This window comes from Euleptes europaea, chromosome 12 (assembly GCF_029931775.1).
Source record: "Euleptes europaea isolate rEulEur1 chromosome 12, rEulEur1.hap1, whole genome shotgun sequence".
NCBI classification, from domain to species: domain Eukaryota; kingdom Metazoa; phylum Chordata; class Lepidosauria; order Squamata; family Sphaerodactylidae; genus Euleptes; species Euleptes europaea.
Window position 1 is genome coordinate 24,049,833 of NC_079323.1, and position 13,901 is coordinate 24,063,733.

General features: G+C 40.6%; 1 protein-coding gene across 1 annotated transcript in view; it reads left to right on the forward strand.

Moving 5' to 3' along the window:
- The first annotated feature begins 681 nt into the window (after window positions 1–681).
- MTUS2 (microtubule associated scaffold protein 2) overlaps window positions 682–13,901 on the forward strand; it is a 200,520-nt gene continuing 187,300 nt past the window's right edge. Inside the window, exons 1-2 of the mRNA XM_056858098.1 lie at window positions 682–2,945; window positions 8,160–8,400. Coding sequence (XP_056714076.1) covers window positions 693–2,945; window positions 8,160–8,400 — 2,494 coding nt within the window. The 5' untranslated portion in view covers window positions 682–692. The remainder of the gene's footprint in view (window positions 2,946–8,159; window positions 8,401–13,901) is intronic.

Consider the following 13,901-nt stretch of genomic DNA (forward strand, 5'->3'; position numbering starts at 1 on the left):
CAGTAAGGGTTTGAGGCTGTGAGAATAAGACCTTTTCTGAGGCTACCTAATGAGTTCATGGCTGAGGTAAGATTTGCAGAGCTATCCTATACAGTATTACCCTAAACAGGAGATTTCAATTATCTTAGACTACAGTAATTGTAATTGTGTAGTTGGACAAGGGACTTTCCAGCTCACACTTTTTTGTGTATGACATTACCCTCAGTCTTTTGGAATCCATTCATCTGGATAGATTCACCAGAGGTCACTGTCCCACAGAAAAAATAAAGCTTGGTGGATACATGGTGGTGTGGAAATATATATTTTGTAAGGCCATAGATCTCAAACACTATGTGGTTGTCAAAAATGCTCAATAAACCCTGAGTTGTCTTGATACATAATTTTCAATACAGAAATTGGCATAACATCATGTTTCTTTTCCTTTAGGTACAATGGGCTGTCTTGCATTGAGAAGGACTCTAATGGACATATTTCACGTTTGTTAATTTTGTTTGGCTGTCCTCAATCCACAAGCTATCCTAATGGTGACTGAATTGGCAGAAGGATGTGACTTACCAGAGTAATGATTGGTTTGCCAAGGAATCTCCTGCTGACCAGTGTGTAACTTCAACTTTTCAGAGAAGCATGCTTAAGGGCTAATGTAATCGAAGAAAGTTTTGCCATCCGCAAGAACTATCATCTGAAATTTGAAAATGAGTACACCACTGGTTCCAAAAAAGTCATGCTACAATCTAATACAGGACAATAGAAATGAGATGAAAAATAACAATGAAAACACAATGACTGTCGCAGACACAAATGCCAATCAATTCACATCAGAGGCTAGAACTTCTGGAAGGGAGGTGGGGACCAATGATTTGGCAGGAGAAACTCAATGCTTGAACACTGGTGAATCAGAAAATAACATGCAACTTGATTCAGAACAGAACAGACTTCAGGGTACTACAGCTGTGTCAGAGTTTAGGTTGCCCACAACCACTAACAGGGAACCACATAAGGATTATAGAGCTGATGGGGCTAAGGACACATCAAAGATAGTCCCTATTAGCCGGGGACATAGTTTGTCCAATTTGAGGATTAACACAAATGATACCTTTTCAGTGGTTCTTTCAAAAAGTGATGCTGATCTCATCCAGCATGTTTCAAAGGACAGAATGCCCAGAAGGATTGAGCCTGAAGGGATAAAGCGTCTTTCCTTGGGGAGGTCAAGGAAACTTGCAGCTAAAACAGAAGCTTTTGGAAGAGAATTTGTTGGCCGTGTATCAGGTAAGCGTTTGCTTTCTGCATCTCTGGATTCCATCGACACTTCACATCATCTGACTGGAGATACTGAGACATCTCAAAAAGCATCAATGGACCATTTTTTAGGTATGGCTTCAGATGGAAATATTGTACTTTATTCTAAATCTACCTCGGAAACGAAGAAAATAAATGTCTCTGCAACACAAACGAATGAGGACAGTGCACCAAAATTTAACAAACAAAGCACATCGCATCTTTCCCATGTAGATCAACATTTAACTGTTAAGTCCAATGATATTTGGAGTAGATCAGAAGCACAATTAGCTCATGAGGGTGATAAGAGAGGGAAACCAGAGTTGAAGAGTCCTCTGTCTTCACAGCCTAAGAGTCTGTGTCAGCAAAAAATGGACAGGTTTGTAATGGCTCAGTTTCTTAGATGTCAAAAGGAAGAAAATAATGTTATGCTACAGAATAAAAAGGATTATGAATCTGAAATGCACAAAGTGAAATCACTTCACTTGCACGATGATGATCCGCACTTAAATGAGTTGGTTGACTCCACTAGTGACCGATTATTAAGTGGTAATAACTATTCTAGCTTAGGAAGAGGAAGTATCCATAGTGAGAGTGAGGCAGTGAATCGAGTTAGGGAGAAAAACATAGCTGAAAAGGAGGTGGAAGCTGCATTTTGTCTTACTGATGATAACAAACCCAGTAGCAAACTGATACCAACAAGAATTGAAAACATGCATGATACCGATGCAAGTGGTTTTCAAGCAGTTGATGGGCATATGTCTTTTGTACGTAGCATTAATCCGCCTGATGGCAAACATTTGAATGATAATGAGAGTAAGCGGATGCTAATCAAAGGGAATGGTGAATACTTTGCTGGGCTCACCTCTGATCTAGAACAACCAGAAGTGCTTGATGAGGAAAGTGTGTTAGATGAACATCCCAACAACCAGGACAACAGTTTAGAAACCACAGGCTTTTCAGTTCAGAGCAAGAGGACACTTATTGCTAAGAAACATGTTTCAAATGATCCCCTGGAGAGCTGTAAAGTATCAGCAAGAACAGATACCTTTGTATGTGCCCCAACTCCTTTGCGTCCTGTAGCAACCGTGAATGCTGATAATCACCCCACACTATCCAATGGCAATTTGAAAGATCTTTATGTGCTTCACGTTGACAAAGTGTCACCCACTGCAGTCCTGCCTCCCCTTGATGGTACGCAATTGCTAAGCCTATCCCCAAAAGTGCCTAACAAGACCGCCTGCAATAGCGGCATCCCTAAGCCAATCCTTGTACATTCCAAGGGCCCCCACCCATCTAAGACTGATGGGGAAACAAACTGTATTGAAAAGACAGAAGAAAATGTCGAGACAAAACCAGATGTCCCCAAGCCCAAGCCCGTGAGACCTAAAATCATCACTTATATCAGAAGAAACCCCCAAGTTATCAGCCAGCTTGACCATTCGTTTGCCCCACCTGGATTATCCTACGGGTCCCCTGCTTGTGGTGTGCCAGTCATAAAAGAACCAAATAACTCAAATGAAGGAGAGATTAAGCCAGCTAACATTCTCTATGACAAGTTTAAACCTGACTTTCAGAAACCTCGGATTTACAGTTCTGGACTCGTGGTGTCTGGCATTAAAACCTCCGGCCACCATTTCAGTCAAATGGGTGAAAAGTTTCTACAGGAGGTAAGGCACAGCCATGTATGATCTTTGCATTCATCCACTGGCTTTTCCAGTGGAATATAAAGTGCATGAGATATTTGGATAATTGAATGTGTGTATTAAACAATGTAGTGTTACATTGGCATGAGATGTAGAGGAAAAAAATGCTTCTAATATAGCCCACTTACTTAAATTTGGTTTCTTTTATATCTGCTTTTCCTTTAAAAAAAAGAAAAGAAAATGACCCATAATTTTAATGGGGTTGATTTTAGAATATTACAACCATTGACTATTTTTTGGTCATTCATTTCACCATGGCTACTGAAGAGGGATTCTCTCAAGAGCAGCATTAGCTGTATTCGATGAGACTGATCCTACAATCACAGCCCCACCCCCCACCCCATAGCTACTCTTAGGAATCTTCCCTGGCTGGTTCACCCTATTCCTAGTAATGCCTCATTCTCTTCCCCTGTTACAGAAAAGCCCTGGACAGCGGGTCTGCTGCAATCATGTAAATTATATTTTTAAAAAGTGCTCTGTTTCACATCTTTATGTTTGCAGAAGCGATGTTCGCATGAATGAAGGCTAACTCTGTTAAATTTCTGCTGCAGGTATTAAAAAGTGTTTACATTATTTACTGATGCTTTGGGCCTTCCCCACCCCCAGCGCTGTCCAGCTGGCTGACAGGGGTCTTGCCAAGCTTAAAATGAGGCCTAGGTCTTGACTTTTCTGGTGCGATGATGTCACTTCCAGAAGTGATGTCATCACATTGCCAATGATGAGGGAGAGAACCTGACCTGTTCTTGAGAAACCCATGCTGGCTCTTAGTAATCAGATCCATCCTTTCTAAATGCTCAAGGACTGACTGTTTGATGATTTGTTCAAAACCCTTTCCTGGTATAGACATCAAGCTGATGGGTCAGTAGTTACCTAAAGCCTCCCTGTAAGACCCCCCCCATCACCTGCTGGGTGCCAGCCAGAGGGTACCTGGCAACCCTAGCACTGTGAGGCAAGGCAGATATTATAGTGTGATAAAAGAACAGCCTAGCTGCCACAACAAGCTAAATGTCTATTGAATCTGGCAATTTCTCTAGACTGCGTTGAACCAAGAAGAACCAAATCCAAAGACAATATATGAAATAAAAAAGAATCAAAAATGGCAATGTTGGCTGATCCTTATATTTTATGAAACGTAATTCTGAATAAACGTACTACACATATGGAATGAAGAGAAAAAAGAAATAATTTATCCAATATTCTTTAAAATATCTTTCCCCAGGCAGAATGTTATATGTTTGATTTTTGTAAAAATAAATAAATAAATTTCTTCTAAACAATATTTATTCCTTTTAAGAAAAAATGTTTAGTTAAGATTTATTCTTCAATTTAGAGAAACCGTTTTCTATTTCCATGAACTTCTTTGCTGTACTACCTAGAAAAGATAAAAGTAAGCATGCATGCAGCCTTGCATAGATAAGCAAAGCTGATTAAAAATGCATTAACTCTGTATTTGCAGAATCCCTTTCTAGTTTTAAAAAGAATTTATTGTTGCCACATTCACATCTGATACAGCAGGATTATGCAGAGTGTATGATGAGTTCTGGGTAAAATATGTTAACTGGAGAGAATTTTTAATTGGGAATACTTTTTGGAAAGAATTTCTAGAGCGAATCCAGCAGCTATGAATTTAAAGAAAAACAAAAAGATCTTCCAAAGTGAAATAGTTCCATTCATTTATTCATTCATTCATGGACTAGACTAGTAATTTAACGAAATGTAATGTGCTGATTGACCTTTCAGATAATTTATAAAAATGAGTAGGGGTGTGCATTCGGCTAAAGCTGAACCAACCAACACACACCCCCACCCAATATGGAAGTGACAGAGAGTAGGACTAAGAATATTTCGGTATTTTGGTGTGTGTTTTTTAATACTGTAAATAATGGCAGCAATAAAAGGGAGCAGAAAAAGCTGGTCCCGAATAATGCGAAATATTGCCTCCCCCTCCATCCCCCAACACTGCCTTCAGTTTTGCTTTACCACCGCAGTCAAACTTCGCATTGAGTTTAGCTGTGGTGGCGAAGGAACTGAAGGGGGGGCTTGCTCGGGACTCCAAGCAAGCCCCGCCTTCAGTTCCTTCAGCACCACAGCTGAACCCCATGCGGAGTTCGACTGCAATGATGATGCAATACTTAAGGTTGGGCTTGCTCTGAGCCCAGTTTTCAGCTCTACACCATATTTTTCGTGTTTGGGTTTATTAACCTGAAATTTTCGATTATCTGGGGATTTTTCAGATTTTTCAAAAATTTCTGGGTCTATTAAACCCGAACCTGAAAAATACTAAAAAAATTGGTACACATCCCAAAAAAAGAGTAAAGAAACATCCCAAAAGTGTCGCTAACTTTATTTAGATATAATTAACCTTTTTAAGGCTAGAATTAATGGTTGAACATTTATGCATGAAACAAAGATAAAATACAGATGTCAGGCCCAGATAATGTTCTCTGTATATAATGTTGCCTATCTCATATGAAATAATGGGGGCAAACCCTCCCAAGGGTTGGATGCTATGATTCCATCTACTAAGCTGGCTCCTGCCTGGCAACTGGTGTGAGGGCTGTGGGTGAGAATATGGGGGAGCCTGATATCACTACAGCATCATATCACTTCTAATAAAAAATGGAAGTGACAGAGAGTAGCTCTAGGAATCAGTGGAAATGCTAGGAATCACTGGAAACAGTTGTTTTACTGTAGAGTTTCTGTGATTCCTAGAGCTACCCCATGTCCCTTCCATTTTTTTTTTTTTTACCAGAAGTGGGGTGATGCCACAGCCAGCATCCCAGGATTTTAAATTTTTTGTTCTGCTGCTGCTCTGAGCGGAAGCGAACAATGAGAGTTGGGAGAAGGGGATCCCCCACCCCATTCAGCAGCTTGGCATGCCTACTTCAATTATTCCCTTCCACCAAACCCCTGTGCAGATGACCCATCTGCATGCTCAGTTACCACATAGGGAGGGAGGGGGCAGGCCTGCTCCCTGCCTCAGCACAATAGTAGAGTCATCTGATCAGTATGAATGCTCAGAGGAAGGGTCCCCGTGTGTGCCCCATTCCTGTAATCAGCAGCATTCTGAAAGCAACATCACAGATCATGGGGAGGGGGGCATATGTAGGCGCTGCACTAGAATGTAAATATGGCTGGGAATATGCTCACAAAAAAACTTTGTCACTTGCGTTCTTGTGGTATATTGATGTATGAAATCAAATTCCAGTGTATCTTGGGGTAGAAAAATGTTCCTCCCAAAAAAACCTGTTTGTGGTAGCAGAAGACATTGTGCTTCAGAGTGCCTAAATACCCAGAGTCTGAAAACATCTAATCCTAATAGTTTTTAATATTACTTGTACTGGGGGTGATTTTGTACCCCAAGAACATATTTCTCCATGATGAGGTGGTGAGGTAAATATTATCCAGGTTATCAGAAGGGGTCATGGAGTTATCAGAAGGGGATGTATCCCAGGCATTTAACATGTTCTCCTAGGTCAGTGCTTTTTGAGGGGAAAGACTTATGGGGTATTTTTTTATTCCAAGATATTTTGGGCAGGAGTAACAAAGTACCCCAATAGTAAAATAAACAGATTTCTGGGATTATTTATAATTTAGATGAGTTTTTCAAGAACTGCTTCTCTATGCATTCTGCCCAAAAAAAAAGTGCAGCTGGGATGGAAATTCACCTCCAACTGAGTTGTTTTACTTTATATAAATTTGAGACTATACATTTTGCATGGTTAGTATTTTATTGTGTGGACTTTGCTTTTCTATTGCTTGGTGGAATAGAATGGTGCAGGAAGGTATTCATTAATCATTCAGACAACTGCAAATGTATTCAGGTTTACATATATCCAGAAAGCTTAATTCATTTTGTCTACGTTGAGAAATTTATTCATAAATTATTGTATATCACTGTAAATTTATTACGTTAATCATACCATCTCAGTCTCCAGTAGTATTATTCCGATGTTTAACATTAAATGTTTTCTTGTCTTCTTAAAACATTGAGCAACAGGCTTCCTTAGTTTATTCTCCAATTAAAAATAAAGATAATTAATTTCACTGCTTCAGTTTCCTTTCTGGATATCCTACTTAATAGAAGACATTTCAAAACAAAGAAATTGTGAGGATAAAGTGGAGGACAGGAGAATGATGTAAGCCTCTTCGGGTCCCCACGGGGGTGGGGTGGGAGAAAAAGGCAGGTTATAAGCGAAGCAAATAAATAAATAAAGTGAAAGGCTGCTGTTTCACATTGTGGTGTGAAAACTAGAGTCACAGTGCAATGTTAAGAACACTTTCCTGGGAGTAAGCCCCACCAAAAAGACTTAAGTAGGATTCTGAATGGACCTGCTTAGTAGGGTTGCCAGGTCCCTCTTTACCACCGGCGGGAGGTTTGTGGAGCGGACCCTGAGGAGGGCAGGGTTTGGGGAGGGGAGAGACTTCAATGCCATAGAGTCCAATTTCCAAAGCAGCCATTTTCTACAAGTGAACTGATCTCTATCAGCTGGAGATCAGATGTAATAGCAGGAGATCTCCAGCTACTACCTGGAGGTTTTCAAACCAGTAATTTCAACTGTGAGTGTTATAGTAATCAAAGTTACAGCTGTAGGCTATACTTAAATAAATCAAACTATTATCTCAAAGTAAATCAAATTGTTATATTTAAGGCATATACCTTGTGGCATATAACCAAAGTGGACAACAGCCTACTTAATCCAAGAAAGAAATACACAACTGTATTATATTTTATTTTTGTTTAAGCCTACCTTACAGTTGATTGTACAGTTGATTGTACATTTATGTTACATTATGAAAACAATAATGTACATGGCAGTATGCTATTGAGATGTTTGCATTATACAGAAGATAATGTGAATGTATTTCATACCACAAGTTATATGCCTTAAATATAACAATTTGATTTACTTTGAGATAATAGTTTGATTTATTTAAGTATAGACAACAACTGTAACTTTGATTACTACCTGGAGGTTGGCAACCCTACTGCTTAGGAATGCACTGGAAGGCCACCATATTTTTATGGGGATCTCTTTATTTTTCAGCTTTGCATGAAACCCAAACTAGTAATGAGTCTGGGAAACGTTATCTCCATTCTTATAAACAGTGATTGACTCATATGTTTTAGATCTCTGAATTATCTTTGTTGTAACATTTCTTGCATTCTCATGTTAGGTTGGAGAAAGGCCTGTGAAAGAAGAGTTTTGCCCTCCACCATATACCCACTATGAGGTACCGCCAAGCTTTTATCGCTCTGCCATGATACTTAAGCCCCAGTTGGGCCTGGGGGCAGTTTCCAGGCTACCATCTGCAAAAAGCAGGATTTTGATTGCCAGTCAAAGGTCTTCAGCAAGCTGCATCCATCAACAAGGTCCAATAACAAGCTCTCCCACGCTTTTCCATCCTGATGCTGCAGGTAATCATTGTCACTTCCTTACTTTTAATAATAATTTATTTGAATGGTGTTTTGCATTTTGGAACATTTTTCTGGTTCAACCCGCTTAATTATTATTGAGGTCTTACCAATAGTTACCGATCACTCAACCCATATGAAAACACCCTGAGTATCTAGAATTCCATTTCCTTGGTAGCAATATGAACTTTCCCTAGTACATCCACAATAGTATGCTGCATTGAAAGTAAGTTATTACCGTATATACTCGAGTATAAGCCGAGTTTTTTAGCCATGATTTTTGGCTTAAAAAACTCACCTTGGCTTATACTTGGGTCAATACGGCAATTTGCCTGCCGGGCCCTCTCCCAGCGCGCTCCCACCGGCCAGCTGATGGGCGGGCTGTCCCGCCTTCTCCCCCCCCACCCTACCAGATCATGCCTTCTGCGCGGCGGCGGCTGTTTCTTCACCCCACACCCCACCCCACCCTGCCTTCTGCTGGGCGGCGGCGGTTTCTCCCCCCCACCTCACCAGGACTGGTCCTCCTGCTTGCCAGCTGACCCTGTGGGGCCTCCTGCGTGCAGGGAGGGGGCCGCCGCCACCGCCTGCCTGCGTGCCTGGTGCCCGGTCAGGTAAGCCTGCGGGGGGGAGGGGGTGCATTTCCCCCTCGGCTTATACGTGGGTGCCTAATTTTTCCCCATTTTGGGGGTGAAATTAGGCACCTCGGCTTATACTCGGGTCGGCTTATACCCGAGTATATATGGTAAGCAGAATCGGTTGGGTCTAATGCTTCCATGAATGGACTCTGTTCATGAAGGCTAGTTTTGCTGCCTTTCCATTGCACCAGGTGCCCCTTGAAGAGGTGATGATGGGGGTCAAATAGGCCCCCCCTCGAATGCTATTCCATCCAACATAGGAGGTTGCCAGCAGGAGGGAGGAATCAGCTGAAATATCCCATAGGGGACAGCTGGGAGAAGGTAGTAACAACTTTCATTCCATTCATAAACGTGTTGGACCCAACCCAGTCTTTCTATTATTTGTTTCAAGATTCTGAAAGTTAATCTTGGCAGCTTAGGGAGCTCTGAGTTTCATTGACTTTAAATTACACAAGACTTCCTGGAGTTATTGCTAATGCTTTCATTGTTTGCAGTATTCTTGGAAGAGACATATTATTTAAGTTTTTGCTATCTCGCTTCTGTTTTCCCTTGTGACCATGGATTGTGAAAATGTTTTTTTTTTCAAGAACAATTTGCATTACACTGTTTTGTCTATTTTTCTCTTTACAGTCATGCATTTCCTCCTTTGATCTGTTTCTCCTGTGTATATAAGGGGAATATTTTATTGGATCATATTGCATTGTTTATTTGTCTGATGTCCCCAGTGAACAGTCCCAAATATTGTCAGCTTTTTTTAGTCTTGGGAGGAATGAGGCAAGTCATTGGGAGTTAGACCCTTGCCCATATTGGTTTGTGAAAGCTAGTTGGCAAATGCTTGATTGGACAACATGTAATGCCTTTTTGAAAGCAGCCAAGTTAGGTTGCATGTATGGCTTTTGTGCTTAAGCAGTTGGTGGCATTCATTAGATGGCAACATTTTTCCATCTCCTCCTCCAAGTCTTGGCCAATTTCACTTTCAATACACTGGGTGAGGACTCAGTGTATTACTTTGGAGGGAACGCAACAAGACTAGGAATGAAATGTAGGTGGCCAAGGCTTTCTTAGCTGAGGAGAGGCACACCTTCAGGAAATATAAGATAAAAAACAACAAAATGGCTCCTCACTGTGAATGAGAAGACCTACTTTGTAAGCTGATTGTCCCACCTTTGGGCATAAAAATTAGTCGTCATCGTCATCTTCTTCTTCTGCTGCTTCTTTTTCTGCTTCTTCTTCGGTGCTTTGGGCAGGTAGATACAGAGGGGATGGCAAAGAACTGTGCATGCGCAAAATAGTTACAATCCAATTCCAGGCATTTTGATCAGCACAGATGTCCTGTTGAGAGGCTAGAGGTGCTAAAGAAACTACACTGCACATAATGGAAAGAGTTGATCTAGGACTTCAGTTGTTACTGAATTTGGGGTATAAAGCCAAATCTTTTTTTTTTATATATATATATAAATTTTATTGGATTTTATACTAAAAATTTTCCATTGCATTATACAACATCTATGACAATATAAAATTTCAATTCTGACCTAAAGTTGTTATATTTCCATAACATATAATAAAGAAAAAAAGAAAAGAAAAAAGAAATGGAAAATTTTGACTTCCCCTTCACCTCTATCTTCCTCTTAATAAAAAGTTCATCTCGTCGTAGTTAATCTAATCTTAATAAACTATCAATATCCTGTATAAAAAAAACCATAATCTGTTAGTAAATATAATTATGCTTATTCATTATAAAAAACCCAAAAATAATCCTCTGGATCAGATTAGAAAATATTCTTCCATTCTTCCCAATTTTAACTCATATTCACAATAATGCATCCACGCCTCCCATTCCCCCAGAAACCGAACGTCATTTTCTTCATTTAGAATAGCTGTGAGTTTTGCCATTTCTGCCACTTCAAACATTTTAACAATCCAGTCTTTTTTCTCAAGAATTTCTAGCCCTTTATTCCCAAAATGATGTCTTAATCTTAATTCCACTACATCATTAATAGCCATGCCACCCGTCCACACTATCAAAGCCTTTGGATCCAGCAATCATGTTTAAATCAATCCTTTAACCATGGTCTAATACTTCCTTCTGTAACTGAAATAGGCCAGTCAGGTATGGGAACAGGATTTCTTTATTCTCTCTCATTTCCTCAGACAGGATACGTATCCAAAAATAACTCTTTCTGGGCTTCATCTCCATCGTGGCTTCAATCTGTATTCCTTGACCTGCTCTCTTCTTCCTTATATCCACACGTCGTTCCATGACTTTTTTAAATGAAAAGTCTATTTCTTGTATGTCTGATCTCTTTATCGCCGGCTGGTTGATTTCTTGAACTTCTGTCTTCTTCTTTGTATCCTTGTATTCTTCCATGACTTTTTGGGCAGAAGAGTCCATTGCTTGTATGTCTGTATTTGTGGTCATCGTTTGAATTTTCAAGACTTTTATGTCTTCTATAACCAGATCCAACTTCTGATTGCCTATCTGTGATGATTGGTCAAGAGTCGTCATCATTGAAATCAGTTGAGCCATCTGTGTTGAAATCTGTTTTAATTGTTTAATTGTCGCCTCAGAATGTTTAGCAAGCATGTCCTGTATTTTTTTTTCCATGTTTGAATTCTGTAAAATTCCCTTTGATTTCATAGGAGCAGGGCTATGTATTAAGCCAAAAGAAGCTGGTAAAATACATGTGCACAGACAGGGCCTTTAAAGTTCTAATTAAAAGATAATAATTCAAACATCAGCCTTATAATTTTTCGGGTTGAAAAGAGTCAAAATTGGCTCTAGAATTGCGTTTTAAAGTTTTGAAATACCAGTGAGTTTTTTTCGGTCGCTCTAGGTCGGGCTGATCAGGAAGTATACAGGAAGTTGCTAGTGCCATGGACCTTCTACCGCCTCTTCTCGATGGTTGTTCCTTCAGGAATGATTTCCAAGTAACTCGAGTGCGACGCGTAATCGGTCCTACAACTACTTCCTGTTATTTTAGTTCCGATGATAGATAGGTTGTTATAGAGGGTCTTCCGTTCCAGGCGCTCCCTTACTGCAAACGTGGCAGGATATTCTTCGCCGGAAAATCGGGAAGAAAAATCACCCTCCCCTTCCCTTGGACCCATTGGTGATAGTTCTTGTCAATCAAAAGGTATCCTTCCGACTCTTTATTATGGTTTAGGCTGATCGGATTGATAAGGCTCCTGTCGCTAATCCCGATGGCTAACTCAGGTCAAACTTTTTCAGTTCGGATTAAGGAGGAATGGGGGTCCCAGAAATATTCTTATCAGCCCCCCGTCTGTTCAAGTTTCCAGTAAGTAGACGAAGAGTTCTTTTGTACTCACTTGGGTGTCAAGAGGTGAGGTTCTTTTCTTTATGTAGTCCTTATGTTGGTATTAAGGTGGTGGAGGGTGGAGCTTGATGCCTAAGTTGCGTTTTGGCGATGTCCTTCCCTAGTGCCCTCGCAGGACCGGCGTCCAGGACTCCGAGGGGCTTAAAAAGCCCCCTCAGAGTACCTAGGAGGTCAAACCGCGTTTGCGGGCTGCAGGGAATTCCTGCTTTCCAACCCACTTGCAAGGGTCGGATTGGGGTATCTATGTACCCCAGAAATAACGCAAACTTGGATTTCTCCCAGGACAGCCTGGGGAAATGGAGTGCTCTCCCCAGCAGCAGCACCGGAAGTCCGGGTATAAAGCCAAATCTTGAGGTAACATTGGAGGTTCCTTCTTAGGAGGAACATCAGATGGAAGCAATTGGTATTTTCATAAGACAAGGGAAGCTTCTCAAGAGGGTAGCACTCCTCTTTAGCAGGAACATCCTGCAGGCTAGTAGTGGATGTCTGTGCATCTTCACAGCTGCAGTGGTATCACCATGTTGAGTTTTCTTCTTCTTGCTGTAACACCCTGGAGCATCTGTTGTATCCATAACTCCTCAATGTGAGTTACTTTATCTATGCCAAGGATAATCACTGCCATGACAAAGAGGTGGGAAGACTGACTATGTGATGCTACTGTGTTATATATCCAAGGCTCCTTGATGATGCAAGTGGGAAGGGGAAGAAATTACTATGGAGATACCATTTTTGGTGGCATCTAAATGGTAGGCATAATATATTTTTCAGTAGTCTTCCCTGCTGGTTTCTGTAAAGGTCCACTCTTGTCTCTGTCTCTTTCATGAAGCCTGTTGGCAGGGTTATGAAGAGTTCAGGGATGGAAGTTGATATATATCAATTGAGAAGGAAAGAGGATGCTCCTTTCCAGTTCTTGTACCACATCAAAGATAATTACATTTCGACCTTTCTCATTTGGTCTTGAGCATCTTTAATAGCATCAGTGCCGGTATTTCACCATAACGTCAGTGACCAAAATTGGAGGGTCTGTAGCACACAAATGCTATTGGTAATCTCCATTGACATGGATGGGGAAAGTGTTGGTGATTTTTTAAAGGAGCTTTAGAGTAGATTCAGCTCTGATCATTCACATTATAACAATATTGATTGTGACCTGAACTGTAGCAAGAGATGGCATGGAAGAGTTGTGCTTAAAATAAAACTGCATCCTTAATTCTTGGTGGGATTGAATCTCATTGTTGTGGCAAAAGAAGCTGCTTATACTGCATGGGAAAGCAGATCACCGTATAAGACTGTCAATCTAGTAGGTTTATATTAATTCAAAATTTGCTTTGTTCTGTATGAATGTGCAAATGCCTATCACTCTAACAAATGCCGTTGTGTTGATTATTTTCTCATGCACACACTCATAAGCTTAAGAGGGAGGGGACAGTGAGACTGATTTTGAAATGATCATTCTATGGGGGGGGGAACCCCAAAATACAACACTAAGCGATATAAATCTCTCCAGATCACTTGGATTTTTTCTATCAGT